The sequence below is a fragment of the Zalophus californianus genome, chromosome 3, assembly GCF_009762305.2.
Source record: "Zalophus californianus isolate mZalCal1 chromosome 3, mZalCal1.pri.v2, whole genome shotgun sequence".
NCBI lineage: Eukaryota > Metazoa > Chordata > Mammalia > Carnivora > Otariidae > Zalophus > Zalophus californianus.
In genome coordinates this window covers 176288563-176316393 of record NC_045597.1, presented here as the reverse complement: position 1 = coordinate 176316393, position 27831 = coordinate 176288563, and the positions used below count along the sequence as shown (strand labels likewise).

Genomic DNA, 27831 nt, shown 5'->3' with positions numbered 1-27831 from the left:
CTTCCAGTTTATAGGAAATAAAGGGACATAATGACACTGCAAGAAAGCAATCCGGCGAATCCAGAATGTGGGTCAATGTACAGACAAATGACCTCATTTCTTCAACAATTTCAGAGTTAAAAAAAAAGTGAGGTGTTCTAGATTGTAAGAGACTTAAGAGACTATCAAATGCAGTGAGTGGACCTTGTCTGGATCTTGATTCAAACAAACCAACTGTAAAAGGTAAAAGATATTTTTGAGACAATGGAGAAATCTGAATATGGACTGGGGACATAAAGAACAAAGATGTTAGGAAACCATTATTAATTCTGTTATGCAGTTGACTGAATGGTGCCCCCTCCAAAAAAATATATCCACATCCTAATTCCAGGAACCTGTAAGTATTATATGGCAAAAAGATTTTGAGAGGATTAAGGAATTGTCCTGGATTTTCTGAATGGGCCCTAAGTCCCATAACAGGTGTCCTTCATGAGGCCGAGGGAGATGTGACAGACAGAGAGAAGACACAGAAAAGAGAAGGAAGGGGCACCAGGGTGGCTCAGTCGGTTAAGTGTCTGCCTTCGGCTTAGGTCATGATCCCAGGGTCCTGGGATCGAGCCCACACCATTCCCCCACCTTGTGCTCTCTCTAATAAATAAAATCTTAAAAAAAAAAAAAAAAGGAAGAAAAGAAAAGAGGAGGAGGCAACGTGACCAAGGAGGCAGAGATTGGACTGATGTGGATACAAGCCAAGGAATGCCTAGAGCCACCAGAAGATAGAAGAGGCAAGAAGTGGATTCTTCCGTAGAGCCTTCTGAGGGAATGGAGGTCCTTAAGACAGCCTGATTTCGGACTTCTGGCCTCCAGAACTGTGAAAGAAAAAATGTCTCTTATTTTAAGCCATTAAATTTGAGGTAATTTATTGTGGCAGCTAGATTACTTTGACATTTTGGTTATTTAAGAAAATACCCTTATTGGGGCGCCTGGGTGGCTCAGTGGGTTAAGTGTCTGCCTTTGGCTTAGGCCCTGATCCCAGCGTCCTGGGATCAAGCCCCACATTAGGCTTCCTGCTCAGTGGGGAGCCTGCTTCTCCCTCTCCCTCTGCTGCTCCCCATGCCTGTGCACACTCTCTTTCTGTCAAATAAATAAAATCTTTTAAAAAAGAAAATACTCTTATTTTTCACATACAGATATTTTTTAGCGATTAGACATGATGCCCGGGGTTTGCTTTTGCTTTAAAATACTGATAGCAAACACTCTAGAGGCAATGAGCACACCTAGCACCCAGGTCCTACTTTCTAATACCATTCTCCATTAAAAAAAACAGGGGCTCCTTGAAGAAATGTCTGATTCCAGGACTGGGGTAAGAAATATACAAGATGAGCCTGAAGCATTTTGTAGTGCCAGAAAGAAAAACCACATTGGTGGGTGTGTGTCATGGGAGCTAACTGAAAGAACTCCCAGTGACCAAAGCTGGAACAATTTGAGCAACAAAACTGAATAAAGTAGTAGTGGTTTATAACCCAAAGTATAAAACGAATATGTATGAGTCCCTGGCATAAATAAATGGTTCAATATGTTCATAAACACAGTAAATACACAAATTTCCTGTGCAGAAGAATTCCAAATAAATGTAGATACTATGTAGATTCTCAGCCCTAAAGGAGGGTAAGCATAACTCCCTCATTCCTTAAGTATGGGCTGTGCAAAGTGACTTCTTTCCAAGAGCACAGTAAGGAAAGGTGGAAAGGGTGGAGTAGGGCAAAAGTAGAAACAGTAGAAAAATCTGACAAACACCTTTCAGCCAGGTGATCAAGGTCAACAACAACAGTCAGAAATCAGATACATAGTATGCGCCCTTGATAGGTCATGAAAATGGCACTTTACTTTTGTGATCTTCCTCCCCAAAACCCATAACCCCGTCTAGTCATGAGAAACATCAAATTCCAATAGAGGGGAATCCTAAAAAATCCCTGACCAGTACTTCTCAAAATTGACAAATTCATCAAAAACAAGAAACTTCTAAGAAACCATTATAGTCAGGGGAGCCTAAGGAGACAACTAAACGTAACGTGTAATGAGATCATGGCACAGAAAAGGAAATCAGTTAAGAAAACTAAGGAAATCTGAATAAAATACAGGCTTTGGTTAATAATATATCGATATCAGTTCATTAATTATAACAAATGTATCATAATAACGTAAGATGTTAATAATAAGGGAAACTGTAGGGGAGGAGCATAACATATGAACTCTCTCTACTATCTGCTCAACTTTTCTGTAAATCTAAAACTGTTCTAAGATATAAAGTCTATTAAAAAAAAAAAGCTACATCAAAAGAAATCTGCCCAGACCACCTTAACCAAGTGATCAAAGGTACTTCACCAATAATAGGAAAAAGCAACATCATTAGCTTCGGATAAAGATATAGAAGACACATCACCATTTACATAGTGTTTCTACTAAAAATGTATAACCTCTGGGGTGCCTGGGTGGCTCATTGGGTAAGCGTCTGCCTTTGGCTCAGGTCATGGTCCCAGGGTCCTGGGATGGAGTCTGGAGTCAGGCTCCCTGCTCAGTGAGGAGTCTGCTTCTCCCTCTGCCCCTTCCCACTGCTCAGGATCTCTCTCTTTCTCACTATCTCTCTCTCAAATAAAGAAATAACATCTTTAAAAAAAATAAAAATAAAAATGTATAACCTGAATCAAATCACAAAGAAATCATCAGATATACCCAAATTGGCCTGTATTCTTCAAAATGTCAACCAATGTCAAAAAGGCAAAGGAAAAGATGATGGATGGTTTTAGATTAGAGACAACACAACTAACACAAAGCATGATCTTTGGTTGGATCCTGGACCAGGAAAAGAAAATTGGTATAAAGAACATTACTGGAGGGAGGTGGGCAGGGGTTAGGCTAAATGGATGATGTGTATTAAGGAGGGCACTTGTTGTGATGAGCACTGGGTGTTATATGTAAGTGATGAATCACTAAATTCTACTCCTGAAACAAATATTACACTATAGGTTAATTAGAATTTAAATAGAAATTTGAAAAAAAAATAACCATTTTGAAAAAATATATATATATAGGAACAATTGACAATATTTGAATATGGGTAGCACACTAGTTAATAGTATTATATCAGTGTTAAATTTCCTGATTCTGCTAATCATGTTGTGATTATATAAGTGAATATCCTTGATCTTAAGAAATTGCCACATAAGTATGTAAAGGTAAAAGGACATGATATTTACAACTTACTAACAAAGAGTTCAGAAAAAGATTGTAAAACCAGTCGTGGCAAAATGTTAATCAGTGACTCTGGGTGATGGGTGTATGCAAGTTCTTTGTAACTGTTCTTTCAACTTTTCTTTAAATTTTAAATTACTTCAAAATAGAGTGCTTTTTAAACTATAACAATGACAAAATTTAAGAAGGAATAGGTAGAACCAGTTTGACAAAATGTTTGTAACAGCTGAATCTGTGGGATCAGGGTTTGGGAGCTTATTATGCCATTCTCTCTCCTTTTTTTTTTTTTTTAAGATTTTATTTATTTGACAGAGAGAGACACAGTGAGAGAGGGAACACAAGCAGGGGGAGTGCGAGAGGGAGAAGCAGGTTTCCTGCCGAGCAGGGAGCCTGATGTAGGACTCGATCCCAGGACGCCAGGATCATGACCCGAGTGGAAGGCAGAGGCTTAACGACTGAACCACCCAGGCACCCCTCTACTTTTAATGTTTGAAAACGTTAACCTGCTTCTCACCCCAGAAGAGTTAAAACACATATACTCTCATACACGTGCAAAACCAAACACAGGCATAAATCCTCAAACCTTCCAGACATTCTCTGAATTCCAGGCACTACTCAGACCATTCATGTCAAATCCTCTCAGCACTTTGTACAATGATATAAAATGAAGTGAGATTGTTTACATATTTATAAGCCCTTAGGTTATATGCTCCCAAGGATGGAAACGTGTTTTCTTATTATGCTTCCTCATGAAATGATTAACTATTGTTTTATGTGAGAACCTAAAAAGTTTGTATATTTAATTTCGCTACATCAAGTTTTTTATGTACCAGGCAAGCATGGTATTTCTAGCTAGTATTTAATGAATTATTTGGGGGAAAAAATAATTCTTTCCTAAGGTAATTCTTCCTAGTTCATCTTTTAGGGGGAAGAGGTCTAGATTTTAAAATACAATACTGTATTTGCCTGAATCCAGACAAGTCTTAGAGAAGTACTGTGGTTTTGTTAAAAACAAAAACAGAAGTTCTGATCTGTTAAAGATATACACCAAAGTACTATGGGTAACATTATATGTTTCCCAAGATTTGTTTTCAAATACTTGAAGGGAAAAAAAAATAAAATTGAATACTTGAATAGAAAAAGAATAGATATGGCAGATGTTGGAACCATAATGGAGTTCACTGAATTCATGTCTCTACTTTTGTGTGTTTAAAAATTTCCAGCTGGAGCGCCTGGGTGTCTCAGTTGTTAAGCGTCTGCCTTCCGCTCAGGTCATGATCCCCAGGTCCTGGGATCGAGCCCTGCATCGGGCTCCCTGCTCGTCGGGAAGCCTGCTTCTCCCTCTCCCACTCTCCCTGCTTGTGTTCCCTCTCTCACTGTGTCTCTGTCAAATAAATAAAATCTTAAAAAAAAAATTTCCAATAGACTTAACACGTTCAAAACTGAACTTGAATTTTCCCACCCACTACCCCTCCACTAATAGCCTTCCTCATTTAGTTAACGGCAATTCCGTTCTCCCAATTGCTTAGGCCAAAAATCTGGGAGTTATCCTTGTCTACTTTCCTTTGTTCACATCCAATCAGTTAAAAAATCTTATTTGCTCCATGTCCAAAATATATTCAAAATCTACTTTTCACCATCCCACTGGTACCACGGCAGCCACCTAAGCTGCCACCCTGCCTCCCAGCCCCGCCCCCCACTCCTTACAGTCCACGCACGACACGACAATGACGAGTAATCTTTCAGAACATAAGGTAGATCACATCTCTTCTCTGTCAAAACTCTCCAATAGATGCCCACTTTACTCAAAGTACTAGGTCTGCAGGCTTATAACATCTGGTCCCCACTATCTTCCTGTGCTCTTCTCTACTATTCTCCCCCTTCTTCACATCTTGCATCCAAACTGGCCTTCCGTACAGCTCCTCAAGCCCACCAGGCATGCTTCTATCTCAGGGCCTTTGAAGTGATTATTGTCTCTGCCTCAGATTTTCCCTCAGATAGCTGCCCTGCTCGTTGCCTCATCTCCTTCAAGTCTTTGCTCAAAGGTCATCTCAGGGAGGCCTAACCTGACCATCCAACTCAGCATTCCTCATCCTCTTGTTGTGCTTAATTTTTCTCCAGAGCTTTTCTCACCTCTCTACATGCTACGCAGAATTCACTTATTTTAGTAAGTGAAGTCGTCTTCCCGCCCGGAATGGAAACTCTATGGCGAACACACATTGCTTTATCTCCAGTGCCTAGAACAGTACCTCTGGCACAGAGAAAGGACGCAATGGTGAACCGAATGAAATAATCTGGATAGGAGGAAATTATGGTGGTCTCTAGAAAAAAAAAATGTTATTTTTGCTAGAATATAAACAGACAATGCACAATGAAGATGAGGGCTAAATCAAATTACTTATAAAAATAAGGGCACATGGGGTGCCTGGGTGGCTCAGTCAGTTGAGTGTCCAGCTCTTGATTTTGGCTCAGGTCGTGATCTGATCTCAGGTGCATGAGATTGAGCCCCATTTCGGGCTCAGGCTCTGCACTCAGCACAGAGTCTGCTTATCCCTCTCCCTCTGCTCTTCCTCCCACTCGCGTGTGCGCGTGCACATGCACGCACTCTCTCTCTCTCTCTCTCTAATAAATAAATAAAATCTTAAAAAAAAATTAAGGACAGGGCGCCTGGGTGGCTCAGATGGTTAAGCGGCTGCCTTCGGCTCAGGTCATGATCCCAGAGTCCTGGGATTGAGTCCCACATTGGGCTCCCTGCTCCTTGGGAGCCTGCTTCTCCCTCTGTCTCTGTCTCTCATGAATAAATAAATAAAACCTTTTAAAAAAAATTAAGGACACTTTACTCATCTTTCATTTCAAAAAACAATTGGAATTTAGGAAGGACAGAAAGTAGTCTCCCCATTTTACAGATGGAGAAATCAGGGCTCTGGGAAGCTTGTTGCAAGGTTTAAGCTTTCTAGTATGTTTCCAGCTGGATCACGACTCTAACTAATGGGTCTGCCAAACATCTCTTTCTGGTAAAATGCACAATGTCGATAAACAGCTGCCCTTCTCAAGCAGCTGGGCTTCCCAAACATTGAAATTCCACCAAACATCAAAACTCATCAGTAAGGCTGAGATCACAAAGCAATCCAATGTACCTCTCTGTTTAATCCTATCCCTCCCTATTTCAGCTCCACTGGCCCTGGCTTGGAAATAGGTGGCCACATGTAGCTCCTCTGGGTTGGAAGAAGCTGGAAGGCAGAAAGAGATAGAATAAATAAGCTCCCAAACAGGATCTTCTGTGAACAGGACACAAGTGCTTGCAACACAACACGGCAGCTGAGAGAGGAGCTGAGTCCCTCAACCTCTTACCCTGGCAGCTCCAAGTAAGGTGAGGTATACCTTTTATGACAAGGGTTTACAAACAGAGGAAGGGTGAGCAGAAGGAAGGTAGGAAGGCAAGAAGGCAAGAAAGAAAAAGAAAGAAAGAGAGGGAGAAAGAAAGAGGAAGGAAGACAGGCAGGCAGGAAGGGAGGGAGGGAAAAGAAAAAAGGAAGGAAGGAAGGCAAGAAGGCAAGAAAGAAAAAGAAAGAAAGAGAGGGAGAAAGAAAGAGGAAGGAAGACAGGCAGGCAGGAAGGGAGGGAGGGAAAGGAAAAAAGGAAGGAAGGAAGGAAGGAAGGAAGGAAGGAAGGAAGGAAGGAAGGAAGGAAGGAAAGAAAGAAAGAAAGAAAGAAAGAAAGAAAGAAAGAAAGAAAGAAAGAAAGAAAGAAAGGAAGGAAGGAAGGAAGGAAGGAAGGAAGGAAGGAAGAAAGGAAGAAAGAAAGAAAGAAAAAGAAAGAAAGAAAAAGAGAAAGAAAGAAAAAGAAAGAAAAGACTCTCCACCCTAACCCATGGATGGGAATGTGGGCTACGGGTCAGAGAACCATCCACCAGCAGGGACTGATGGCATTTATCACCTAGAGAGGAGACAGGCTCTGTCTTCATCACTGTCCTGGGGCAGTGCACTAAGGCAGGAACCTGCTGGAGGGATTATAGGAGCTCCAGAAAGGAAGAGAGCTCTCAGATGGAAGATGCCTCCCTGATGTCCAGGAGGCATGTTCTTGGGATTAAAGGCACATGATCGGAGAAAAAGCCTTCGATGTAGAAAAGGAAGGAATCTTCTCTGGCACCAACATCAATGAGGTTTACTGGTTGAAATCAGTATCTGGGGAAAGGAGGGAGCTTTATACAGAAATCTCTTCTAGTTTCTTGTTCTCAAATAGTTGACTTGCAGCTTATCTCTTTTGTTTAGTCTCCTTAGCTCTTGGTTGAGTTGGTGGCTCATATAGTAGAAAAAGGAGAGGTTGGCAATAAGGGGGCCACAAAGGCTGGAGGACGGACCGCAGGAATCTGAGATCACATGCTGTGGGTTGGCCTCAGGAGGTGAATGAGCTTCCTGCAGTGTCTGGCAGAGGCAGGCCGGGGGCTGCTGGGTGCCAGTAACTGATTCCCCAAAGAGAGCATGGCTAATCGCTCACTGGCCCCCAGGGACACCAGCACCTGTGGGACAGAGAGCAGATGACAGAACACGACATGGCCCAGCAATTCCCATTCTAGAAAAGAAAGAAAAAGAAAACGGGCTTCTGGGGACTCAGTCTAGATTGGGTGGGGAAAGAGAAACGGTGGAGATGGGGCTCATCAAGACCGGAGGTCTACTCCCATTTGCTTCGGTTATACACCATGAAATCAAGGCACCGAGGGATCCACGGACTTGGCCCCAAGAAGGGTAATACAGGCTGTGCGGACACGCAGTCAAAAGTGGGATTCCCAGCAGTAGGTCCTGACCAGTGGGCCTTAACCTCGTTACCACTGAGAATCCTTTTCATTATTTCCCCCCAGGGATTGCCAGAAAACCCTATAATTTATACCATCGCCATCCTGTCAAAATGTCTGTTCCCACATGCACCATCCAATGCTACCACATTGCGCTATAATAATTTGGATGTTTAGCCTTATCATAGGTAGATGTGTGATTTCCATTCGGCTATTTCATATACCGGGCAGAAAAAGCAGGATGAAGCAGTGGTTAAGGTATGGGGCTCAGGATTCAGACCCTTGAGCTCAGAAGTCCAGTCCCCCAAACTAGCTTTGTAACTTGGACAAGTTCTTAAAATTCTTAGTGCCTCAGTGTCCTCACCTGCAAAATGAGGACTACAATAGCTTCAACTAAGTAACAAAGGTAACATGCTTAGCATGCTGCTTGTCACAGGGTGAGGGCTGAAAAAAGATGGTTAGCTGCTTCACGGCTCCCGGGATGAAATCCCACTAAGCCTCAACATGGCCTAGTGTGTCCTCACCTCCACCCCACACAGCAAGACAGAAAGCCTGGTCCTTGAGACCCCAGGCACTTCCCACTCATCGGAGCCCTCCCCTGTACTCCTTCCCTTCCCCATGGTGGGAGATGGGAGATGAGTTTGTCATCTCCCACTTCCGGACAGGGGGATTTATGGGTGTCCCAATTCCTTAAAAGACTACCTCAGAAAAATGTTGTGAAATACAACCCCACCGTCGTGGTCCACGAGTCCCCAGGGGCGTACCTGATGGATGCAGGGCTCCTGTCGGAGGCTCCGGAGGGCAATGAGGGCGGCCTCCTTCACATTTAGCTGGGGGTCTCCACACGCCATCTCTAGGAGCCGCTGGGGTACTTGGCACTGTAACAGCTCTGCCCCCAGCCCCTCAGGCCCCAAGTTGCCCAGAGCCGACGCGGCATTGCGCCGGATGCCAGCCTGAGGGTCTCCAAGCAGCTGGGTCATACTGGGTACGGCGGCAGCCAAGGCAGGCCCCAGGGGACCAGCCTGGTAGGCTGCGTTGCCCACAGCAAAGGTGGCACTGCGCCGCACAGCGGGATCCTTGTCTCCAAGCCCCACCAGCAGGAGGCTGAGCAGCCCCGCCTGGCTCTGCAGCGCCCCACGCAGGGCCAAGCTGTGTTGCAGCAAGTGCCCCAGGAGCCCGTACGTGCGGGCCCGCACAGAATTCTCTGGGTGGCCCAGGAGACTCCGCAGGGGCCGGTAGGATTCATCAGAGCCGGCCAGGAGTTCTTGGATAAAGGACAAGTGGCTGGGGGACAGCACTCGGGCTGTGTGGGCCAGCAGGGAGAGAAGGTCGGAGGTTAGCAGTGGCTGGTCACCCAGGAGGGCAACTGAGAGGAAGGAGATGACAGGTCTAGGGGAGGCAGCCACCGCGGTCACAAACTGGTTGAGAGAGGTGGGATCCGTGAGGGCCAGGCGTGTGAGGAGACTGACAGGCAACTCAACTTGAGGCAGCGGAAGATGGTGGCAGCAGACCTGGGGACAGAGGGGCAGGGCAGTAGGCAAAAGGGGTTCAGGGAGAGGGAGCACTCACTGCAGTGAGGTAGCTCGAAGGAGCCCAAGCTCTGGCAGAGAGAAAAGCCAAGCTATGCTGCGAAATACCACAGAGAACCGGAAAACCTGACCCAAGCCCGCCACGTGAGACCCAGTGTGGAGCCCAGGAGAACAGGTGCAAGATCATTCCTTGCTCTGCAAGGATGAGCTTGCTCTGCCTTCAGAGGCCCACTGCTTAGCGCCAAGAATTGCCAGAGAGGTGATTCCTGGCTGAGGAGCTGAGTCTCCAGTGCCTAGACTGGGATGTCCTCCCCACGGAGCTCCAACGGATCCAGAAGAGGGACTGATGGAGGGGGCGGGGTGCCAGCCCCAGCTCCAAACAATGCCTCTGCTCAGGCCTGGATGCTTTCTCCACTCCCAGCTCTTAGATGGAGTCAGACCCTCCACTCTCCCCAGGGCCCACGAGAGCCTTGGAGCTGTTGGCAAGTGAATTCGAGTACACAGGGTTGGCCATCTTCCTCCCCAACTGTCGCGCCTGAGAAGCTTCCCAAGTACCTGAAGCAGGTGGGCTGCAACTTCTGAGGCCCCAAAGTCAGCCAAGACACCTCCGAGGAGGTCGTCGTCCACATCCAGGGCGAAGGGGAAGCAGAGGAGCCGGCAGACAGACAGCACCACGAGCGGCAGAAACTCAGGCCCGTGAGGCCTAAGGAGGGCAGCGTGGAAGGCCCGACTCGGTTTGCTCACCTGCCCTTTACCATTCTCCACCTTCTCAAATCCCGGCTCCGCCTGCCCAACCTCACCAATCCCACTGCCCCCCTCATAGCTCATGTTCTCAGCCACAGCTCTCCTGACTCCCCCTCCCCACCCTGCCCTACCGACTCTCTCCTCCAGCTCTGACTCACGTCCGGCCCAGCTGATGCAGGAAGCTGGGGGAAAGCAGATGCTTCAGGGTGGACATGAGGATACTTCCATGCTGTGACAGGTGGCTCAGGCATAACTGGGGCTCCTGGGTGAAGGTGGCCACGGCCAGGCTCAGCAGGGCTGCCACGCCTGGAAACACCCAGAATGGAGACCCAGTGGAGCAGGCAAGAGGCCCAGGTGCTCCTGCTTCTCCAGGGCTCCTGGGGCTTCCACTTGCTTAGTCCCTTTCCCACCCAGCGTGGCCCACGCCATCCTCTTCCCAGGCGGCAACGGTCACGGCAATCTCCTCCTCTTGAAGAGGGATCAACACTGTGGCCCTACAACGGAGGCCGTGCCGATGGAAAGATACCTTGGGGTGAGATCAGTGTCCAGTCTGGCTCTGGGCTTTGTGGCCTAGACAGCGACGGCTCCTCTTCCTGTGGAGACACCACCTCAGGGAGCCTTAGGGCCATGGAGAAGCGGTGCCACAGAACGGTCCACATTTCTGAGCTAACCACATCCCTTATCAGGCTACCCTTCTCTGGCTGGAGAGGAAATTGAAGGAGGGTAGGTAGGGAGGTCGAAGTCAGGCCTCGAAATGCCTTTCCCCCCCCCCCCCACTCTCATCCCTGACCTCCAAGGAAAGAGAGTCCTAGAAATAATTCCTCTGTTTTCCCAAAAACCTGGGATTTCCCTATTGTCTGAGTTCCTTTCTTCTCACATCTTAACCCATGTGTGTGTCTGCTGGAAACCAGGGAATTATGGCTCTCCTCCCCCACCGAATCCTGAGGTGATTCCCCTGAAAGGGTCCATGCTGAGGGCAGGTAGGCCCATTCGAAGGCTATCACGAGCACCCTAATTTGACAGAAGAGGCGAGTATGGGTTGCTTCTTCATTCCTATTGTCTAGCGGCTCATTAGCCCAGGAGGCACCCATACCTGGGTGAGGAGGTGCAGCAAGAGCATGAGGAGGCCGTCGTAGAATCCACAGCCACCTGGTGGGGTCAACCGGACCTGTTGGAGAGAGGCAGGGAGAATGCAGGTCCTGTGCATGCAACTCCTGGTCAGGCAGAAAGAGCTCTTCCTCAGCCCAGGGCAGTGGGGAGAGCTCTTCTGGACTTAGAGGAGTCTTGGTTCCTGACTGTTCATTCAACGACTACCTCTGCCCCAAAGACACATAGACTGGTGGGGTAGGAAGATACTTGCTAGACAAGAGGCTGGGGGTGGGGGTGGGGGTGGAGACACAATGGAGAGGGCCTAACTCTACCTTCTGGAGGTAGAACACTGATGAATTAAAAGTTTAAAAGGCAGTCAAGAGAAGGAGGTGGTAGGAAGGAACAGCATTCCAAGTAGAACGCATAGCATAAATAAAGCAGCTCATGAACGATGATACGTGACCTTTGGAAGTGGTAAGTCCTGGTATAACAAGAATATAGAGCCCAGAGGAAATAGATGAGCTTTGAGGAGAAGGTAAAGGAGTTTGGACTTTATCCCGGAAAGAGTGCGAAGCCACTGAAGACTTATACAATGTCCACACGGGCAAGATTTTTGTCTCTTTTATTCACTGCAGTATCCTCAGAGCCCAGAATAGTGTCTGGTCCTCAATACATATTTCTGTGCTAAATACTTACTAGTTGAACAAATGACTGGACTTTTAAGAAAGCTCACTCTGGTGGCAGTGAAGAGAATGGACTGGAGAGGAGGGAGTCTAGAAAAGAGATCCTTCAGCAGGCAAGTGCCACAGTGCAAGATCGATGATATGCCCACAAACTACAGCAGGGCATGACGGTGGCAGGCAGCAAAAGATCTGAGAGATGACAGGAAGGCAGAGCACCTGGGGCCTGGGGGAACCATCTAGATGGCGGAATAATGGAGCAGGGGGCACAGTCTATGAGGACTCCCAGGTTTCTGACTGGGGCTCCTGGATGAATGGGAACGCCATCCCTACCACCTCTCTGAAGTTCAACTTCATCTGGAAAAAGGACGTGAGTATCATTACATTTCATGTGGTCTCTCTTTCAAGCATGCTGTGGGATGACATGTGAAGTGCTTTCTAAGTTATAAGGAATTCTGTGTCTGTAAGGATGACAATCATCTGAATATGAAGTCTATCCTTCTTTTTACAGAATGAGAGAAATACAGGTTCCAAAGTATCTAAAAAGGAGGGGGGGCGGACGGCCTGGAAAAGGAGAAAGCGGAAAGGAGGCTACACGGCGGATGGGATTCCTGAAGAGTTCTCAGGATGCCAGCCACCTTTTCCACCTCAGTTAAGGAGAAGGAGGGGGCCAGGGAGTGCAAACTGCAGGCAGAGGGGAAGAGATGAAGCTTCTGAAAAGACCTAAACAACAGGAGCAGGAGCTGCTGGAGGAGGGGACTAGAGCAGGCAGGGAGGTCTCATCCTCGGGTAACTCGGGTCTCCCTCCCTCTCTCCTTCCTTGCCTGCGAGTCTGGGCTCAGAGGGGGCTGTTATCTGGGGGCAGACACAGAGGAAAGGAAAGACCCCTTGGCTCCCTTCCCACCCCTTGGTTTGCCCCAGGCAGGCTGGCGCTACAGTCTTTTCCCCTGAATGGAGTCCTGGGTCTGGTCAGAGAGGTCTGTGTCCTCCCTGGCCCGCCTCACCTCTGCAGGGGCAGACAGAGCATGTGAGGCTGCCGCAATCCACTCCACAGGCTGGAGGTCGAAGGTCACCCCTTGCTGACTGAGTTGTCCCAACAGACAGGCTGCTGCGCTCTGAGAGGAGTCAGAGGAGAAGGAATGTCTGAACCTGCACAGCAGGCAGGACAGGCAGAGAGGATTTCCATCTCTGTCCGGCCCCACGGACGGCCTCAGGACCGGCTGCTACTGGGACAGTGACGCCCGTACTCCCCGAAGGGCCGGACGGCGGGGTGCAAAGGGGAGGAAGAAGAGAGCTGAAAACTCACCACGAGAGAGACGATGTGTGAACGGGTAAACAGAGTAGCAATCTCGTTGCCCAGCTTCTCCATTCTGGAAAAAGGAGATACATCAAAGGGTGCAGCCAGGGGAAAGGAGGCTGGCGAGTGGCCTCCCTCCCTGCTGGACGGCACTCTCCACAGAGGCTGTACGACCACTGCCAAGACACAGAGTTGGTGGGAAGCTAGCTCTGCTCTTTGCAGAGAAGACTTCACTCTCTCTATCCCAATCCCTCCTAAGGATAGGCTACAAGGTGCCATTCCCCCATATTCTGTAACAGGGTGAGCTGTGGGGATGGAAGATTCCAGTGGAGAGACCCCACTTCGTGACTTACCCAGAAGGTAGATCTTGCAGCCGGAGGACAAGAAGGGAGAGGAGGTAGAGTGCTACTTCGGTAGACTCTTCCCAATCCATTACCTTTACCTACAAAGGAAACCCTAGATAGCAGAGCAACTTCTGATTGAGACGGCGGGGCCACCACGATATACTCGCCTGTGTTGCTGGCCTACCTTGCCCTGGACCAACATCAACAGTGACTCCAAGGCCAGGGGCTCGTGCCCTAGAAGATGGCACAGGCGCTCACTGACGTGGCAGCAGGAGTAGAGAACCTGAGGAAGGCGGAAGCAATCAGCGAGGCTGAGCAGCCCCTGAGCTGAGAAGCAGGCTGACCTCTCAACAGATCTATAGCATCCACTGTGGAGGTAGTAGAGAAATCCAGGCCACTTCCACCTCTTGCTATAAGACAGTGAGATCAGGCTACTTCTAGGCTCTGGAGGGGACTGGCTGACAGTGAGGCCATCTCAGTGGAATAGATTTAAAAGCAGAAAGGGACCCTCTGGGGTCTCTTGTCTTTCTCAGTGTCTTTCTCTCTCTCTCTCTCTCTCTCGGTCCTGGGGATTGAAAAGAAATCTGGGGCGCCTGGGTGGCTCAGTCAGTGAAGTGTCCGACTCTTGATTTCAGCTCAGGTCATGATCTCAGGGTCATGAGATCCAGCCCCGAGTCCCACGCCCAGTGCGGAGCCTGCTTAAGATTCTCCCTCTCCCTCTGTCCTTCCCCCTCTAAAAAAAAAGAAAAAGAAAAGAAATCTGAAGTCCCAAGGGTTTTGGACCGGCAGTACCTTGAGAAGGTGGAGGCACAGGATGGGATGCTGCAAGCCAGAGATAAGGGACGGCCTCAGTTGGTTGCTGTCTTCAGTGAGCTGATTCGCCAAATGCCGGGAGATCTGTAGGAACATACATGAAGCCTCCATCGCATTCCCATGATTCCCATCCTATTCCTCTCCTAGCTCCAACGAATCAGGTTTCTCAACGCCTTGCTAGCCACTCTCCCTCAGATTCACCAGGAACCTCAGACCCCATCCCATCCCCAGTCCTCATGGCCAGAGGAGAACCAAAGGTCATGGCCTAGTTTAGCCCTAGCGTAGGCAGGTACAGAGGAAAGAGTTGCTGGCCAAAAAGGGGGTAGGAAATCTAAATCCTGAGCCCTTGAGGAAGCATCACGGGTGGCTTCGGGTCAGCCACCCTGCCACACGGACGGTTTGTCACCGTGCTCTCTAACCAGCTGGCCAAGGGCTCTGGGATTTAGGTGACATCATGTTCTACAAGTGGCCCCGACCCAGGGTAGGAGCATCTGTTCCTGGAAGTACAGGGTAAGGAGGAGTATAAATGCTCGTTTTTCTGCCTTTCTGAGAAACTGAGGCCAGCTTCCTCATCTCCAGCAACCCGGACGAGAGGAAGCAGACACTGCAGCTCAGACCTGCTCCTTGGCTCCCCAGCAGCTGGGCAGCCCCACCGGAGCAGTGCAAACGGCCGCCAACGCACAGGACATGGCTCCAGGCAGACCCTCGCTCTGCTCCCGCAGCGGCTGGCTCACTTGGGGGGCTCCTATGGAGAAAGGGCAAAGAACGCAGGGTGTGGTCTGGTCGTTTCTCTCAGCTCCCGGTTCATTCTTCTAGCACACAGCACACAGTTAGTTCCTGAGCGCTCACTAAATGCCAGGAGTTATTCAAGGCAATGGCAGTCGAGGCAGGGGTGGGGCGGGGCGCAGAGCCAGAGTTGCTCTGGAGTCAAGAGAACCTCCGCACCCTACTCTGGTTACCTGGGGGTGTGTGGAAAGGGAGCTGGGGAACTGTCAAGCCGTGGAGCAGCCCGTCCAGGACCGCCCGCTGAGTCGTCAGCAGGCTGGAGTAAAAGGCTTTGGAGACGGACCAGCTGTTCCCATCCATGGCTTCACACAGAACAGTAAAGCACTAAGGGAGACAAGGGCGAGGTTGACATGAGGGCAGCAGAAAAGTGACGGGGCTTAGGGTAAGGAGCAAGAATCCCCCAGAGAACCTGAGCAAAAAGGAGAAAACCCAGAGGGACCAGCAGTGCCATTCAAAGTGTTCCTCGCACAGAAAATGCATTATAATCACCCTCACGTTTTAAAGAATGGCAATTTTAGGTGTCAATCCTTCTATTCTCTGATCAGCTGCCTCCTAGATAATGTTCCTCAAAGTGTTATCTATGGACCATGAGTATGAGGATTCCTGGGGATTCCTGCGTCCCTCCCAACCCAGTCCTACTGGTTCAGAATTTCGGGAGGTGGGGTGTTTATTCCAAACTCCCTATGTACTCGCTGCACAATGACATATAGGATAAATGCTGGCCAATAACATAAGTTGCCGATGGCCAAAATTTAGGTTAGGCGTTGGAAAAGCTTCCTGACTCGAAAGGGTGAGGGATGTTAAAATAGGCTCTCAGACTAGAAGAGTTTGAATGGACTGCTAGTTGGAAGCAGAAATGCAGTCCAGAGCTGTGTCCCCCACTGCCAGTTTGAACAATGACTAGGCAATTGCTTACTTCCTTGCTGATGTTCCTCTCTGTCTCCTCTGAGATCAGTCAGAACTCAGCTATCCTCCTGCTCAATCCTCCATTCTCCTGTCCCTCATCTCCACAGTCCAGGGATGAGAACCCACTAGCTTACTGGTCCACAGGCCAAATAAGTTTGGGAAATACTAGCCCATCTGCAAGGCTCTTTAAAAAGGAATACTTCAACTTGTGGTTCCCTGAAAATAGGCCACAGTGCTTAATGCCTCTAGATCTTTATATATGTTACTTCTTCTGCCTGGAATGTCCTCCCTACTTCCTGCCTCACCCATCTGGCAAACTTCTATGAGTTCTTCAAATCCTAGCAAAGATGATTTCCTTCAAGACTTCTATGACTCCGCAAGTAGCATTAATCATATGTTCTTCAGTGGTGCTTCTGTATTTCATACAAGTTTTATGTAAGTTCTAATGTACTTCTCACGCTATTGTCCTTGATCATTTTTCATCTCCCCTACTAGACTATTTCTAGTCCCTTGAGGATGGGGACTTTCTCTTACTCATATGGCACATAGTCAGTAAATGTCTATTGTATTACCTTGACCTAATCCTGTATAGTTATAAGACAGGGGAAGGGAGAAACACGGGGAAATACATCAAAGACAGAAATCTGGACAAGGGAGCAGATTACCATAAGGCTATCCCTCCGCAAGGTCTGCTCAGAGTCATCTGGTTGGGCCAGCAGTTTCCCCAACAGGTCCAGAAAGAGGCTGGCAGCCTCCTGAAACACCTGTAGGCTGGGAAAAAATTGCCCATCTCTCTAAAAGCCCACATGTGGTAAATGGGTCAGTTCTGGGCAGGTAGGAGAATCTCTGCAAAGGAACATCTCAGAATGCTCCCTCCCCTCTCCCCTGCTAAACACACACACAGTCTTCTATACACACCCTCCTAGCCCCTTCTTTGCCATTTTCTCTAGGTTATTCATATTGTGACCCTTCCATTTAGTGTATGGTGACCCTTAGAACCTGCAAGCCTTGGGGTGAACATAGAGGGGTCTCAGGGTCCTTAGGAGGATTAGCTAGACCCTCAGTGGTCAGTCAGCTGATCCCTAACCTGTTGGCTTCTTCTTACTTAGCCTCTTCCTAACAGAGAGGGAAAGAAATAGGGGTAGAAATTGAAGCCAAAGTGGCCAACGGAGCAAAGCTGGCTCTCATCCCACCTGTCACCTGTCTGGTTCCGCTCCAGATTGAAGGTGCAGGCAAAGTAGGCCTGAATCACAGCCATCAGGTCCCGTGAGAAGGTCCCATACCAACATTGCTGCCAGGCAAGAGGACAGAAAGTAAGGGCAATGAGGAGGATAGAAACAGAAAAAGAAAAAGCAGTAAAAAAACAAACAAACAAACAAAAGTCCAACATCCAGGGCAGGTTGACCAAACAGGAAGGGGCAGAGGGAAGAGAGCGTCCAGACAGAAAGGAGAAATCTAGAGGTCACAAAGTGGCGGCCAGGGGGCAATAAGCAGCCTGAAAACGTGTCCTGTGTGGCTGGAATAGGATTTGGGAGTTTAGGAGGCTGTTTTTCAAAATAGCTCAAATTCTTCTTTAAACTCCTTAAAAACACTCAAGGTTAGTACTCGTGAGCAGAATGCAGCTTTCAGCTGCCTGAGCCGAGGCCCCATTAAACATTTCAGTATTCTGTCCTCTCAGCTTGGCCACAGCAGAACACAGTAGGGGGAGGGAGGGACTCAGCTTCAGACACACTGAGCCTCAATCCTAGCTCCTCCACTCATCGTCCCTGCGACCATTTACAAGTTAGTGCCTGCGTATAAGTTGGCGAATCTCTGAATTTCAGTACTCTGTTCTATAAAAGCAGGGCAACGAAAGCCTAGGATTTAACATTCCAAAACACAGTGCTCTAAAGATTGGGAAACTGTGCATACAAATCTGGATTTCTAGCTTCTCTTAGAAAACTGGAAGATCTGGTGACACGGGGCCCATGTTCCCCCATGTGGCAGCAGTGAGCTGGAGCTGAGGGGATGTCCCATTCAGCTTGGGCACAAGCTCTCCAGTTTATCGTACTCCCCACTACTCATATGGTCACACAGACTCTACTTCCCCACCTGACAGGATCTGTCTGGCCTCAGAGGGCAGCAGAGTTTGCAACTCATGATCTACTAACTAGACAGGAGGAAAGAAAAGAAAATGCCGGGGGCCGAATAGAAATCCAAGGTGAAGAAACTGAAGAAGAGGAAATTTGAAGAAGAGAGATCCGAGGTGAAGAAACTCCTATATAAGTCTTCCGAGGCTCCCAGGCCCCCGGCGTAGGGCTTACCTGCTGGATACTGTTGTGTTCCTGGCTGTGTCTGAGCAGGCTGAGCAGGAGCCCGGGGAGCCCCGCCTCGCGACAGAAGGAGTACAAGGGAATGGAGTCACTGCAGCTAGACAGAAGACTGCTCAGGACTCGGAGTGCCGGAAGGATACGGGATGCACCCTCCAGCATGCCTTTCAGGATCTGGGTGACATGAGGGAAACAAATAGTAATCGATATTATCAGAGGGAAAAGGAGAGTGACAAATACCAGTCCCCAAGGAGCTGGCAAAGCAGACCAAATGTTCTCACTCCTTTCTTTGGGACTCTAAAACCCAGGGAAGGAAACAGAGAAAAAGGGAAAGAGCCAGGGAAGTGACCAAGGGAAAGGGGACCTCCCCTCAGTCTCTGTGGGATCCAGTGCCATTCCTATCTGCTCCCTCCCTTCTCCAGCCCTTTGCCTTAAACACACACACACAGGCACGCATGCACGCGCGTGCGCCCACACACACACACACACACGCACACGCGTGCGCGCGCGCGCACATACTTCCAAGTATTAAAACAACAGACACAAAACAATGTCATTCAACTCCAAACAGATAAAATGAATTATCTAACTCTAGATCAAGACTTGACTAACTATGACCCACAGGCCAAATCCAGTCCATCACTTATTTATATATAACCTGCAAGAAAGGGCACTATGATACTTTTAAACGGTTATTCTTTAAAAAACTACTCTTCAAACAAGAATAACATTTACATCAAGTGCTTTATAATATGTCATCCTCTGTTTCTAAATCTTTTCACTTATTTGTTCATTTATTCTTTACAATCACCGTGCAGAGTAAACAATTATCCATTTTACAGATGAGAAGACTAAATCTTCTAGATAGGTTAGATAAGGAGTCAAATCACACAGCTGAAGAGTAGTTCAGCTGGAATTCCAACTCCGCAAGACTCACCCTGGAGGCAGAGCCTTTCTCCTGCCTCCCTAATGAAGTTACCACCCACTACAAGGACAGCGTGGAAGGCCCAGAAGGGAGGTGCAAGGTGCCAAGACAATTAATGGGGAAAGGAGAGTCTTGGACCAAGGGTGCTGGGACGACTCTATAGCCACATGCAAAAAGATGAACTTAGATCCCTACCTCACATTACATATAAAAAGTAACTCAAAAAATGGGCCAGAGACCTACATGCTACAGCTCCAACTAAAAAAACTTTTAGAAAACACATAGGAGAAAATCTTCCAGACTTTGGGTCTGGAAAAGATTTCTTCCATATAACACCAAAAGCATAATCCACAAAAGAAAAAAAATGGTAATTGGACGTCATCAAAATTCAGAACTTTTGTGTTTCAAAAAACACTCTTATGAAAATAAAAGGACAAACCATAGACTGAGAGAAAATATTTGCAAACCACATATCTGATAAGGGTCTCCTATCCAGAATATACAAAGGACTCTTACAACTCATGGGAACAAACAACCCAACTTAAAAATAAGCAAAAGAACTGAATAGATATTTCACCAAAGAAGATATACAAAGGGCTAATAAGCACATGAAAAGATGCTCCACATTAGTTATTAGCAAAATGTAAATTAAAATGACAATAAGACACGATTTCACATTCCCTAGAATGGGCTGTGATTAAAACAGACAATACATGCTGGCAAGAATGTGGAGAAACAGAGACCCTCACACAGTGCTGATGGGAATGCAAAATGAGGCAGCCACTTTGGAAAATAGTTTATCAGCTTCTTAAAATGGTAAATATAAATTACCATGCAACCCAGCAATTCCTAGATATCCAAGGGAGAAAAAAGAAAACGTTACGTCCACACAAAGACTTCCATGTGAATGTTCATGGCGACATTATTCATAAAAGCCAAAAAGTGGAAACAATTCAAATGTCCCTCAATTGGTGAATAAACAACACTAATTATGAATGCCAATTAAGCAAATTGTTGTCCTTTAAAAAAGAATCTCATTCTTCTCATTAGTATACCTGTATCAGAAGCTCTTATACACATATCTATATTTTTAATTTCATCAACAAAATTTTTTTATTTAAATTCAATTAGCCAACATATGTTCATCATTAATTTCAGATGTAGTGTTCAGTAATTTATCAGTTGTGTATAACACCCAGTGCTGGTCACATCATCATCAATAAAAATTATGTGGAAAAGTGCTTTCTCTCATTCCAGAAGTACTTAATAATACCCTCCATTTTTGCCTCTTGCTCTTTGATGCCCAAAACGTTTACCATCCGAGTTTGCCAATCCCTGCTCTAAATGAATGCTTTTCCCTTCAGAAAGAGAAAATCCAGGCCTGTTTTGGGTTTTTTTTTTTTTTTTAAGATTTATTTACTTATGGGGGTGCCTGCATGGCTCAGTCGGTTGGGCATCTGCCTTAGGCTCAGGTCATGATCCCAGGGTCCTGGGATCGAGCCCTGTGTCGGGCTCCCTGCTCAGCAGGAAGCCTGCTTCTCCCTCTGCCTGCCCCCCACTCATGCTCTCTCTTGCTATCTCTCTCTCTCTTTCTAAACAATAAACAAAATCTTTATTAAAAAAAGATGTATTTATTTATTAGAGAGAAAGAGAGAGCGTGCATGCTCAGGACGTGGAGGGGCAGAGGGAGAGGTAGAGAAGAAACTCAAGCAGACTCCCCACTGAGTGTGGAACCAGAGGCGGGACTGGGTCTCTCAAACCTGAGATCATGACCTGAGCCGAAATCAAGAGCCAGACACTTAACTGACTGAGCCTTCCAGGCGTCCCCTTTTTTTAAAGATTGATTTATTTAATTGAGAGAGCCGAGGCCTGTTCTTTCTGTGTTACTAAAGGAAGCTAGCAAATCTTGAATTAAATAGATGAATTGAAAGAGAACTGAAAAGGGACAAACTTTCTTTTTCTCCTCAAGTTTTTTAACGCCTCATCTGTGATTACAATAGTCTAAAATCCCATTACATGTGCCCGTTACCTGCTCCCCGGCCTCATGCAGCTGGCCCTGGATGCGTTGGCAGAAGTCAGGATTGCACAGCAGAGTGAGAGGGGCCTTCAGTTGGATGGGCACAGGCTCAGCAGTCTCTAGCAGGTGCTGCCACTCATCGTCGCTGTCTGGCTCCTGAGGTATAGGGGCGTGAAAGAGGAGCGTGTCAGGTTTAAGGGTAGTAGCACCCAACCTGGGGAATCATGGAGTAAACACAAGAACCAGTGAATTCTTCGGCACAGATATATATGTTTCAACAACCAGTTTACAAAGGCAGAGTTGGCCGTATGTGAGGGGTCTTGAAAAGTCTCTCGGAGAATACTGGCACGTGTTCATAAAGAGATACCTACAATTAGGTCTACTGCAGCATGGTTTATAATAAAAAAAATTGGAAACGTCATAAAGCCAATCAGTAAGGGAATAATAAATCATGGCACATCCATCTTAGGAATATTATGAAGTTATTAAAAAGACTATAGAACTGGGGATGCATCACCTATGCAATATTCCCACCAAAACTGCATAAATGAACCTCATGATGAGGAAGTATGAATTTGAGGAACATTCTACAAAATAACTGGCCTTTGTACCTCAAAACTGTCAGTCATGAAAAACAAAACTAGGAACTATTCCAGATTAGAGGAAACTAATGAAGTATAACAACTAAACACAATGCCTAACACCAGATTGGAGCATAGGCTGGGAAAATTTTTTTTCCCTATAAAGAACATTATTGGACCAACTGGCAAACTTTGAATATGGATCGTAGATGAAGTAACGGAATCACATCAGTATTAAATTTCCGACTTCTGTAACTATACTATAGTGGTGTAGATTAATGATCTTGTTCTTCAGCGATATGCACTAAAGTATTTAGGGGTAAAGAGACAGATTGCATCTTACCCTACAATGACTCAAGAAAGAGGATTTACCCATATGCAGATATCTAGGGAGAGAGGATCATAAAGCAAATGTGGCAGAATTTTAACAGTTGGTGAATCTGTGTGAAGGGTATACAGGAATTCTTTGTGGCAGCCTCACAATTACTCTTTAAGTTTGAAACTATTTCAAAATAAAAAGTTAAAACCCCCTAAAAATGACATGTTCTGATGTAGAAGGATCTCCAAAACAGATCATATGGTAAGTGAGGCACGATGTAAAACAGTACATGTGGTGTGAACTCAGTAACAAAAAGCAGCCAAACTACAGATTTCTGTGTGTGCATGTACGTATCTAAAAATTCAGCAAGTTTGGAAGAAGAAAGACAAAACTAATAACAGCAGACACCACTGGGATTGGGGTAAGGCTCAAGAGGGACTTTCATTTTTACCCGTATGTTCTAATTTTTTATAATTACCTGTTCAGATGCTATGCAATTAAAATCTATAAACTGATAATAAGAAATCAATTTTTAACAGAAGGGGAGCTCATACTTGGGATAGTTGGGAATCACTGTTCTAGAAAAACATCTACCCAGACCCAACATCCCATGGCAGGGTCAAGGCCAAGTGGAGCCTCTATGGCTTACCTCATTTTCTAGGTCCACTGCATCAATGCTCCGCTGGCCCACCACCTCTGGCCTCAGTTCTGGGAGAACTCGTTCACAATCCTGAGTGATCTGGTTTTCCCTGCCAGAGGAACAGGGAGTAGGAGGCTCCTACTGACCTGTGAGGCTCAGGGTTCATTAACATGTCCCTCGCTCTAGGTCCAAGATAAGAATGAAGAACAAGCCATACAGGATTGGATAGGGGAGAGCTTTCTTCTAGGATATGGCCAGGACAGGATGTTGACCACTCCACACGTATCCTTGACTACCCTTCCACTTTGGATCTTACTGTCAAGTCTACCTTGGCAGTTTTCACCTGTAGCTCTCAACTCAAATAATCTTCCCTTTTGCATGGAAACAATTCTTTCCTTCTCAGTTAATGTGCAACTGAGGCATAGAGAAAGGAAAATTCCCACGATTCCTGATGAATCAGGAAAATAGCCAGAATCAGAATTCAAGAACCCAGGACTCAGACTCCCAGGGCCCTGTCCCCATGAGGCGGTGGCTAGTGACCGGCACCATGTTGTATTTGCTTTGGCAAAAGTGAAAGATCTGCAAGATACCTCAGCCTATAAATTCCTGGCTACCCCCTCCTCACCGAGGTGCAGGGGGGGCCTCTCCAGCCCCCCACTCAGCCCAGCTGCTCTTCATTTCTGAGGCCAAGATCTCAGCCGAGAGGCCTGGTTCCTGAGGAGTGGCTCTTAGTCTAGGCAGAGGGGCTGTGCCAGAAGCCATCTGGCTGGTCCTATCCTCTTGCTCAAGGGCAGGTCCTGTGTTCTGGTGTTTCTGTGGGAAGTGGGCAGGAGACACTGAATCAAAACTATTTGGTTGCCTTAGGGCAGCATAAATCCTATTCATGGCCCTTCATCAACCTTCCTTCTCCAACCTCCCCAGTCATATCCCCTATCCCCTCTGTCCTACATACCTTCTGCTTGGCCTCCTCAGCCATGCGCTTACAGGCCTGTCTCAAGAGGCGAGATCGATTGCCCTTGGGGGCCAGCTGATGCACCTGTTGGTCCTTTAGGACCTGAAGTTCTGGGGGTAGGCGACTGGTGAATGGGGTGCCCAAATCTGGGCCTCCTGGTTCAGTTATTACTGTAGGGAAGGAAGAGGGAGAATGCATGATCACGCTAGAGCTGCGCCACCATCTCCACTGCGCCAGAGACGACATCAGTGTCCTCAGGCTTCTGTGGAAGGAGACCATCTTGACAACATGGCAAAGAGGAAGTGGGGTGGCAAGGGAACTGGCAAAGGTTAGGCAAAGGGCTAGGAAGAAAGTTCAAGCTGGTAAGGTAAAGCAGATGCACTGCATCCAGACGCTGGGGAAGGGAGTAGATTAGAAAGAGCCCAGGGAAGTGCAAAAGCCCTGGGGACCATAAGGACTCACTGGTGACACGACCAGCTATAAAGGGGTGATGTAAGAGGTCTGGCCAGGACAGACGCTGCCTGGGGTCCTTGGTGAGCAGTCCCTGCAGGAAGCTCTGTGGAGAGAAAAAAATACCCCATGGGTCTTTGCTTTCCTACAGGCTCTCTTTAAGTCACCAGCAGAAGCAGGAAACCAAGACTCCTGAGTCCATTCCTTCAGCAAACTGGATGGTCTTAACCACATCCTCTCTAATCCTATCCTTAGGCCTCATTTCCCTGGCTCCAGGAACAGACTTCACTGCCTCCCCTCCTGGAGAGCTCCACATCCTGTCCAGAGACATTCTGTCACCTTCACAATCATCTTCAGAAAGCAAACATTCAAAGGGGTCCAAATGGCTCACTGTGTCTTCCCTCTGATTGTGGGTTTGTTTGCAGCTGGGTAGGAACAGATGCACACTCACACACAAGTCATTGCATAAAGATAGGTTTGGGAGCACACAAAAACAGAAATCTTTCAGCAAGTCTTCAGATGGTGGTGGGGAAGGGAGACTGCCTCTGAAAAGGGTACATCTGTTATGAGGTATCCTTGGGAAAATCCTCAGTTGGGCCTAAAATGGGAATAGAAGGTACTGGTAGATGATGACCACTGTTCTAAAGCAAGGTGTCATTTGTGGCTCTTGCTGAATGAAGATGCCTAAGGGAGAATGGAATATCCTATGCCTATCACCCACTCAAGTTTCTTTTGTTTAGATTCTTTTTGATAATTACTGAGCTTCCCCAACTAAATAGGTTGGGGAGAAACTTGTCCCTTTTCATCTTAGAGCAAGGGAAAATTATAATGAGACGGCACTCTGGGAAAAGGTTGCATTTAAATTCCATTGAGGGTCCAAATTTTGCCCTAGATAAGAAATAAAAAGGGTCAACTCTTTTTCCTCCCTCCCTCCAACCCTCCTTCGCCCACTGAGACTTAGCTGCAATCAATAGGCACCACCTCTGTCACCTGTCCCTAATAGCTGAGCTGGCCCCACTTGCTCTGGCTGTCGGAATGTCTTAAGATTCTTTCTTTCAGGAAGACTGAAAGTTCTGTGGGCAAATCTAGATATCATCTGGACCTTGCATCTGATAGGAAATAAGTGGAATAGAGACTGTGTAAAAGGACAGCATCTGTCCCTGGTGGCTTGAAATTACCTTTTCATTGTGATAAAGAATAACCTGCCCCAAGGAAGGGCTGCTAGTCCCAGGTTTGGCGGACCTTAGAACACCCTCCCAGAATCAGCCCCTGCAGTAGAAAAGCAAGGCAGCTGGGCCCAACTCCTGCTTTCATTCAGTAACAGCAAAATCTTGCCCCCGATTTTGGAAAAGGGAACAGAGGCAGAGGAAGACAGGTTTCTGATGCCAAGTAATCTCCCTTTCTATGTTCATTACCTTGAAGCAAGGACTAATGGTGGTCGGCCAGCGCACAGGGTCCTTGAGAATGAGGCTGACCAGCTGAAAGATGCTCGTAGTGTAGAAGGGAGGGGTGCCTACAGCCAGCTCATACAGTATGCAGCCCACAGACCAGAGGTCTGCGGTGTGGTCGTATGGACGCTCTTCCACCAGCTCTGGAGACATATAGAGTGGTGTGCCTTTGATGGATGTCAGCACCATCGTGTTGGTGCTCATCGCCCGGGCAAATCTGCAGGAGATGATGGAACGGAAATGGGACGAGAGACCGTAATCAATACACAAACTAGGCCTGGTGACTACTACCTATCATTGTGTGAGCTATCCCAAACCCACACAGAGAGCACCTTCCTAAAGATCCAACAGGAATCCCAGTCTCCAGCTTGGCTTCTAAAATGAGGCCTAGGTAAGTCAAGCATATGGTCTGAGACTCCCTGCAGAATGAGAAGCAGAGACGGAAGGTCAGTCTCCTCACCCAAAGTCACAGAGCTTGATGCCACCACCCTTAGCAAGAAGGATGTTCTGAGGTTTCATGTCTCGGTGGAGGATGCGGTGGGAATGCAGATAGTACAGAGCGGACACCAACTGGGCAGCAATGACTTGAACCTAGGGGTCAAACAGGTGGGAGAAAGAAAGGAGAGGTCAGAGGAAGGAGCCTACTGACAAGCCCAAAGACACTTCCCTAAATTACTGATGTGATCTCTACTTTTTCTTTTTTCCAGAGCTTCCCATGACATCTTCCTTAGTTCTTGCCCCCCCATTCATTCATTCTTTCATTTGTTCATTCATTCATTGAAGAAAAATGACCATGGATGAGCAAATTATCCCGTGCCTCTCAGATGCGTCATTTATAGGCTGACGATAATACCACCACCTCCCTTATAGGGTTACTGCAAGGATTAAGTTAAGTTACAGCATTCCATGCTCAGAATGGTGGCTGGCACTTAGTAAACCTTCAATATACATTAGCTGTTATTAAACAAGACAAAGTCCTCTTTCTCAAGAGAAGTGGTCAAATGAATAAGATACACAAAATGAGCAAGATGATAACTTACAAATAATAATGCTCAGAGGGAGATGGCATGCCGCAACAGGAAATCCTGAGGAGGGGGGTCTACTCGCTCGGGTACAGAGAAATCTCTAGAACAAGTGTGGCTGGAGAATGTGTTCAACCATCCCACTGCTAACCACTAGATCTTGCTGGTGAATCCTGCCTTAACCACAACCTTATCCCTTCCTGCCCCCTCTGGTACCACACACTAAAGGTGCCTAGTGATAGCAGCAGCATTAATAATTGCTAACTAGGGGCATCTGGGTGGCTCAGCTGGTTAAGCATCTGCCTTCGGCTCAGGTCATGATCCCGGGGTCCTGGGATCGAGGCCTGCATTGGGCTCCCTGCTCAGCGGGGAGCCTGCTTCTCCCTCTCTCTGCCTGCCGCTCCCCCTGCTTATGCTCTCTCTGTCAAATGAATAAATAAAATCTTTAAAAATAATAATAATAGCTAACTATGTTGAATACTGCATGTCAGGCACTCTTTTAAACACTTTACATGAATTAATTCACTCATCTTCACACTAGCCTCATGCGACAGACATTATAATTACATCCATTTCTAAATCAGGAAACTGAGCACCAAGAGGTTAAAGTAACTTGCCCCCGAAGATCCAGCTAGAAAGTGGCAGGGTCAACCTTTGTACTCCGAGATTTTGGCTCCAGTGTTCACATACTTTCCTGTCACACCACATTGTCTCCACATACACCCAGACTCTTGTATTTTCCTTGGGAGTTTTCAAAATGGTGATTCTCAGTGCCCTCAGCTTTCCCTACCAGTCCTTAAGCTGAAAAGAGGTCAGGGGAGGGGAGAGGTTTGAGCCAGGAAACATACCTGGTCTTCGGGAAGTTTTCCGTCATCTTCCAAGATCTGAAAGAGCTCTCCCTCAGCATAGTCTGTCACCACCACCACCTGCAGGGAGAAGGCGGTTCTGATGGCTCCA

At 47.1% G+C, this 27831-nt stretch overlaps 1 protein-coding gene across 8 annotated transcripts in view; it reads right to left on the bottom strand.

Moving 5' to 3' along the window:
* Positions 1–732: 732 nt before the first annotated feature.
* The window catches only part of STK36 (serine/threonine kinase 36), a 28955-nt gene continuing 1856 nt past the window's right edge, over positions 733–27831 (bottom strand). For 5 of the 8 annotated variants that reach the window (XR_003519291.1, XR_003519293.1, XR_003519290.2 and 2 more), the window contains 25 exons: positions 27723–27800; positions 26313–26443; positions 25820–26069; positions 24417–24510; positions 23955–24124; positions 23628–23815; positions 23012–23111; positions 21475–21618; positions 18515–18694; positions 17405–17502; positions 16877–16982; positions 15479–15629; positions 15137–15264; positions 14499–14603; positions 13891–13989; positions 13716–13804; positions 13372–13435; positions 13070–13180; positions 11390–11464; positions 10823–10997; positions 10455–10602; positions 10108–10255; positions 8788–9534; positions 7168–7750; positions 6070–6461 (listed from right to left, as the gene is read on the bottom strand). Coding sequence is in view for 1 of the 8 variants with exons in the window: in XM_027590711.2 (XP_027446512.1) it covers positions 7607–7750; positions 8788–9534; positions 10108–10255; positions 10455–10602; positions 10823–10997; positions 11390–11464; positions 13070–13180; positions 13372–13435; positions 13716–13804; positions 13891–13989; positions 14499–14603; positions 15137–15264; positions 15479–15629; positions 16877–16982; positions 17405–17502; positions 18515–18694; positions 21475–21618; positions 23012–23111; positions 23628–23815; positions 23955–24124; positions 24417–24510; positions 25820–26069; positions 26313–26443; positions 27723–27800 (3723 nt within the window). In the remaining 7 variants the exon portion in view is untranslated. Of the gene's footprint in view, positions 849–6069; positions 6462–7039; positions 7751–8787; positions 9535–10107; positions 10256–10454; positions 10603–10822; positions 10998–11389; positions 11465–13069; positions 13181–13371; positions 13436–13715; positions 13805–13890; positions 13990–14498; positions 14604–15136; positions 15265–15478; positions 15630–16876; positions 16983–17404; positions 17503–18514; positions 18695–21474; positions 21619–23011; positions 23112–23627; positions 23816–23954; positions 24125–24416; positions 24511–25819; positions 26070–26312; positions 26444–27722; positions 27801–27831 lie in introns of those variants that run through there. The other 3 variants (XR_003519292.2, XR_003519295.2, XM_027590711.2) reach the window with 3 other exon arrangements.